The sequence below is a fragment of the Nyctibius grandis genome, chromosome 31, assembly GCF_013368605.1.
Source record: "Nyctibius grandis isolate bNycGra1 chromosome 31, bNycGra1.pri, whole genome shotgun sequence".
Lineage (NCBI taxonomy): Eukaryota > Metazoa > Chordata > Aves > Nyctibiiformes > Nyctibiidae > Nyctibius > Nyctibius grandis.
This window is the reverse complement of record NC_090688.1, coordinates 1,491,873-1,498,060: the sequence shown is the minus strand read 5'-3', so window position 1 is coordinate 1,498,060 and position 6,188 is coordinate 1,491,873. Positions and strand designations below refer to the sequence as shown.

General features: G+C 68.5%; 1 protein-coding gene across 3 annotated transcripts in view; it reads right to left on the bottom strand.

Annotated features, from left to right (window-relative positions):
- Nucleotides 1-1,329: 1,329 nt before the first annotated feature.
- Nucleotides 1,330-6,188, bottom strand: part of CSNK1G2 (casein kinase 1 gamma 2) — a 48,483-nt gene continuing 43,624 nt past the window's right edge. For 2 of the 3 annotated variants that reach the window (XM_068420876.1, XM_068420877.1), the window contains exons 10-13: nt 5,750-5,833; nt 3,863-3,967; nt 2,257-2,363; nt 1,330-1,881 (exon numbers count right to left, since the gene is read on the bottom strand). In XM_068420876.1, the coding sequence (XP_068276977.1) occupies nt 1,827-1,881; nt 2,257-2,363; nt 3,863-3,967; nt 5,750-5,833 (351 nt within the window). In that variant the 3' untranslated portion in view covers nt 1,330-1,826. The remainder of the gene's footprint in view (nt 1,882-2,256; nt 2,364-3,862; nt 3,968-5,749; nt 5,834-6,188) is intronic. The other variant, XM_068420878.1, reaches the window with a different exon arrangement.

Below are 6,188 nucleotides of genomic sequence, written 5' to 3'. Positions count from 1 at the left end.
ATGGCTCCTCTTCGGCCTCTGCCGGGGTCGGGCTGAGCCGATGCTCTGGGAAGGGGCCGCTCCCAGGGAACATTTAAGGCGATTATTTTATATATATATATTTTTTTAATTTTGTTTGTTGCCTCGTTGGGGACCCAAGGTCAAACGTTGCACATGGGCCCCCGCCGTGGCCGGGGGATGCAGCAGCCGGGGCCGCCCTGGCCCCTCCTGCCCCGCTGCAGCCCAGGAGAAGCCGAAGTCAGGTGGGGGGGGAATCAATCCCAAATGTAGGAAGAAGAGGGGACACAGCGCAGTGCCCTCCCCATGTGCAGCCATGGGTGCAGGGGCAGGGTGACACCCCCCCCCCCACCCTGGCACCCTCACCCCAGCCAGCACAGCCCCTCTCATGATTCGGGGCCTCCAGGCTCTCCCCAGACATGGTCAGTTTGGCCAAATGTGGTGGTCCCATTGCCCCTCCCTCACCACCCCTCCACACAAAAGCCTCAGCCCCTCTTTTGGGGCAGAACAACAGGGTTTTGGTAAAGATACGTGTGTTTCCCCCACCCCCATCCCAAATGTGTCATGATCAATACAACCGCGCACGGGGTCAGTGCCGTGGGAAGCTGCAGTGCCCTGGGGTGGTGAGGGTTTGGGGGGGTGTGGGTGGGTGTCTGTGTCCGTGTGTAAGTTGCAATAAACTCCAGTTCCCCCAGCGCAGGCAGGCGGGGGCTGCATCAGCAGCTCCAGACCCCCTCGATGCCCTTTGCCGGCCACGTGCCCCCGCGGTGCCGTCGGCCACGGCCATGGCCCACCCTGCGCCCGCTGCCGCCCCGGGGCTCTCGGCGAGGGCTCAGACACGCGGCGAACGGGCTGTAAAACCAAAGAGGCTGATAAACCGCTGCCCCGCGGCCACCTCTGCAAACACCTGACGCCGCGGTGGAAACACACCCAGCCCCGAGCCATCGCGGCACCGGAGCTGGGGCTGCTGCACTTTTCCTCCGTGCTCCCTTCGCGGGTCCCTTTGGTCTCGGCCAGGTGGCCCTGGGGCAGTCCAGGCCCCAGCAGTCCCTGTCCCCGCGTCCCCCCGCCCCGGGAGTCACCCAGGACCAACCACCGCCGGTATTGCTCGCAAAAAGTGCATCGGAAAATGGACTGTAAACGCGGTTCCTCCTCCCGCTCCGGCCCCCAGCGCTTCTCACCGCGCCGGAGCCCGCACCGCTCGTCACCACCGGCGTTAACGAAGGGAGGGACCCACGGGAGGGACCCACCGAGGGACGCGGGGGGGGGCCTAAAAGAAGAGCAGAATTCAGTAACGCTGAAGATGACGGTCAAAGACTGACGACTCAGCACTCTGCACCGAGACTCACTTTAAATTAACTTAAAAGACAAAGAAGCAACAGGAAAAAAAAAGAAAAAAATTAAATTTCCTCCTTAGCCCACTGCTCTGAAATTGTCTTCTGCTTCTTCTGCCAGCGACGGTTCCGAGTCTGTAGAGTTGATCCCCATTTTCAGACTAGTTAGAGACTCCAAAGCAAGTGACGCTGCGCGGTTGTTTCGGTTTCTTTTTCTTTTTTTTTTTTTCTCTTTTCTGTTGTGACGGACGCGGGGACTTCAGCAAAGTCGGGCTTGGTTCGAGTAAACGGCCCCGCGCCGGGGGGACAAGCAGTTTGGGGAGGCCCCGCTCCCCACCTGCGCTGGGGCACTGGGGGGGCCCGTCCGCCTCGGCTCCCCCCCCGCCGTCCCCAGCCAAACCGAGGGGCCGCCGGCGCCGGCTCCGCGGGTCAAGATCCAGCCACGGCCAGAGGGAGAGGAGCCATCGCACGCGCCGCTCCACCCGGCCCGGCCCCTCACTTGCGACGTTTGGTGGTTTTCCTCTTCCTTCTCTTGAAGAAACAGCAGCACCTGGGGACAGAGGGGACCCCGTCAGCGCCCGGACACGGTCACAGTGAGGGGGGACAGCAACCCCTCGGCGTCTCGGCGAGCCCCACGTGGGCAGAGCCGCGCTCTGAGTGCCCCCGGTACATGGCAGGGGCTGGACTGGGAGCACCGCGATGGCCACGGCACGTGACACCGGCCACAGCGAGTGACACCGGCCACGGTGAGTGACATTTGCCATGGTGAGTGACACCGGCCACGGCACGCGATGGCAGGCACGGCAAACGCCCATGGTTGGAGCTGGGGCCGGGAAGGGGCTGGGGGTGGCCCTGCAGGGTCACCCCTCGTGGGGTGCCAGGGAAGAGTTACGGTGAGGGGGAGGCAGCGCGGCCGCGTCCTTACTTTGTATCGTCTGTCACCTCCACCTCGGTGGGGGCTGTGATGGGGGCGTTCGAGTGTCCTGCCGTCGGGTCGTCCGTGTTCAGCTCGCCGTTGGTGGAGCTCATCACCTGGGGAGAGGCGAGCGTCAGCGCGGGGCAGCCCGCGGGGCACGGGCTGGGTCCTCAGCCTCGGCCCCCGCCCCGCGGTAGCTGTGTCCCACAGAGGTGCAGCCCCAGGAGGTGGCACAGCCCCTTCCAGCCCTGCGGGAGCCGGGAGCACTGGGGTCCCCACGCAGGGCAGCGGGACGGTGCCCTCGCCCAGGCAGCGGTGCTCAGCCTCGGTGCTCAGCACGCCCCAGCGGCCCCATCGCAGAGGGCTTTGGATCCCGGCTCCTGGGACCCCCCGCACACCCCGCGGGGACAGGGGTCACCAGGAGCCACGGCCCCGCGGAGCTGTTTTAGCTCCGAGGAGCCCTCGCCGTGGCCGAGCGACTGGACACGGCCCAAGCCCCAGCACCGCCGGGCCCTGCGGGGCTCAGCCCAGCGCCCACCCTGCGGGCCCCGAGGTGCCCCCGCGCTCCGGCCAGGGCCAGGAGGGGACCCAAGGCACCAAAGCAAGGACGGGGGCGGCAGAGGCAGCCGGGACTTGTCTGAACCCCCCCGCCCCGTCCTGCGCCCGCTGCCCCCCACAAAGCCAGGAGCTCCCCGAAGGCTCCCCGAGCTGCTCGGCCCCGGCGAGGGGGCTCGGCCCTACCCGGCCTCATGGAGGAGCCGGCACCCGCCTGGCGGGCAGCGCTCCCCCGAGCTACAGCCCCCTCGAAACAAGCCCGGAGATCCCCTGAGTGTCACCAACACCCCCCCGCAGGGCTGGGCGCAGGACAGGGGGGGGGTTTGCGGAGCAAGAGCAGGGAGCGGGCGCTGCGGCGGGGAGGGGACATGGCGCGGGGGGCGCGGGGCAGAGCAGGAGCCGGCACCGTGCTCTGCCCCGGCCCTGCACCGAGCACCGGCGGGGAGTCACGGCGGGGCAGCAGGAGCGAGCAGCAGCAGCGGGGACAGAAGCAGACGGAGGAAGCAGCGCAGGCCCAGCCAGGGGGACCCACCGTGGCTGCCCGGCCACCCACGTGGGCTGGACACCAGCGGTGCAGGGCCGGGGGCTGCGAGCGGGCGCAGGACTGAGGCAGGGAGCAGAGGCCGAGGGCAGCCCAGGGAAAGGGAGGAGAAGCCGGGCCCGAAGCCATCGCTCCAGTCAAGGAGGCGCAGGGAAGGCCCCAGGTGGGATAAGGCCGCGGTGTCGGGCGCTGCTGGGACGAGCGGCACTGGGGGCAGAGCCCGATGGCTCCTCTGCCATCTCTAACCGCCCTCCGAGTCCCCCCGGGCAGCACCGAGGGAGCCTGGCACCCCCTGGGAAGCAGCACCAGCCTCGTCCGTGAGCCGTGAGCATCCCGTACCACGGGGACAGGGCAGCACAGCCCCTGGGCCCACGCGGGGCAGCCTGGGCAAGACCCTGGGCATGCGTGGCCCCAGACACACGCTGGCCTGTGCCCGGCCGTGTGGGCAGGTCGCGTGGCGCAGGCTGGCTCTGCTCCCTCCCGCGCCCGCCCCTGCCCTCGGCGCGTGGTTGCGTGTACCTGGACGGACCCCCCGAGCCTGCCGGCTGCCAGGTGAGCTCCCAAAGGCTCCTCGGCAGGCTGCCCACCGGCCTGAGGATCCCACAACTCCGTCCCCTCGGGCGGCTGCTCGCGACAGGCAGGAGGAACAGAATGAAAAGAAACAAAAGAAAAGAAAAAAAAAAGAGGAAGAATGGGGACGAGAAGGGCGAGGTGGAGGGAAGGGGCAGGGAGAAGAGTGGCGAAGGGAGTCGAGAAAATAAGACATGCAAAAGCAAAACCATGACCGGAGCAGCTCGAGTGTGTGACTGCGGAGGGCACGCGCGTGGCACCGTCCCGGCGGCTCCCCAGAGGGGTCCCCGCGGTGACACCGTGGGGCTGCATCCGCCCTGCCCCGGACACGCACCCCCCACGCCCCCAGCCACGGAGCCGGGCTCTGGGCACGTCTGCTCCAGGCAGCTGAGGGCACGGCCGGCCCCACAGAGCACAGCCAGCCCCAGGGAGCACGGCTGGCCCCACGGAGCACGGCCGGCCCCACGGAGCACGGCCAGCCCCACGGAGCACGGCTGGCCCCATGGAGCACGGCCAGCCCCACGGAGCACGGCCAGCCCCACATCCAGCCCCACAGAGCACATCCAGCCCCACATCCAGCCCCATGGAGCACGGCCGGCCCCACGGAGCACATCCAGCCCCACGGAGTACAGCCAGCCCCACAGAGCACGGCCAGCCCCACGGAGCACATCCAGCCCCACGGAGCACGACCAGCCCCACATCCAGCCCCACGGCGCACGGCCAGCGCCACGGAGCACATCCAGCCCCACGGAGCACAGCCGGCCCCACATCCAGCCCCATGGAGCATATCCAGCCCCGCGGAGCTGCGTATCGGAGCGGGCCAGGGACAGCGGCATGTCTCAGACGCTGGAGGCAGCGAGCAGACCTGACTGGGAGCAAGTTCCCAGGAACAAGCCAGAGGCCCTTCGAAGACATCACCCTCTCCCTGAGGAAGCGCTGCCCAGTGAGAGCTGGGGCTGCCCCAGGCCCCCCGTGCTCCCAGGAGCAGCACTGAGCATCGCTGGGCCGATGCGGGGGTGCGGGAGGGCAGGGTGCTGCACCCACGGCTCCAGCCTGTCTGCAGGTGCTCTGCTCCCTGTGGAGGTTCAAGGCAAGAGGACGAGGGGCTGGTTGGGACCGCTGGGAAACACGTGAGTTTTGCTCAGGATGGCAGCAGTGCCAAAGCTGCCTGCACCAGGGCAGGACAGGCCACGGCACCCGAGAAGGGCTGGGTACCACAGCGAGCCAGGCCAGGAGCTGCCCGCACAGCTCTGCCCATCTCCCTGCCCCGGGCTGCTCCCAGCTCAGCCCCACGTGCCCTGCTGGTTCCCAGGGCAAAGCCAGCCCCTCTCCAGCACGGGGCAAAACGCTGCCAAGCTGCCCCATGACCCCCCGTCGAGGCCCAGGCAGCCCCTCCCTTGTCCCGTGTCCCCGTCCCAGTGATGAAAGCGGCACCGTGAACGGAGCAGCCAGTTACTCCCATGGGGACGCGGCACGGGGGCCATCGTCCTTAGCCTGTCCTGTGCCCCCACCCCCCGGCCAGCGCTAAACCCTGCAGCTGGTGGGCTGAAGCCCAGGCCTGGCCTTTCCCCGCCGTGCTACAGCCTCCCACGGCTGCTTCCTCCCGCTTCTGCCAGGCCACCTGGCCCCAGGGACACTGTCCCAGTCCCCCCGCTAGCCACAGACCCAGCCCTGCAGGGAGGACGCCCTCCCACAGACAGCGCTGGGGAAAAGCGGATGCCCCCGTGCCTGTGCCCACCCCGAGGCCCCGCTGGGCTCCGTGGGTCTCCGGAGCAGAAGCCCGAGCTGCGCAGGACCGCGGGCCCGAGCCCCGGCCGGGGCCGCGCCGCCGCTCACCTGGTGTTTGGCGTGTGGCTGTGCTTTGTCTCGGTTCGGGGGCTGCACCTGCACCTCGCTGTGCATCGTGCCGATGGGGGTGGGCTGGGGACACGACGAGGACAACATGAGCCGTGGCACAGCAGCCCCCCCGCCGCCCCGCACCCCCCGCTGGCCAAACACCCCAGGATCAGGGCCTGATCCCAGCCCCCTGCCTGCCCCAGCAGCCCCACGCTTGGGGTTTGGCTGCAGCGAGCCCACGGAGGGGGCCCACGGCAGAAAGCGAGGTGCTGACTCGGCTGCTGGGCTCCCCTCAGCTCCAGGAGCCCCAAATCTGTGTCACAGCTTCAGCTTTAGCCCCGGCTCGGAGCTGGCTGCTGGTGTCTGCTGAGGACTGGTGGGGCTGATCTCTCGGGCACGGATGTGGGTGGCAGGAACAACTGCCAACCTGCACCCTCCC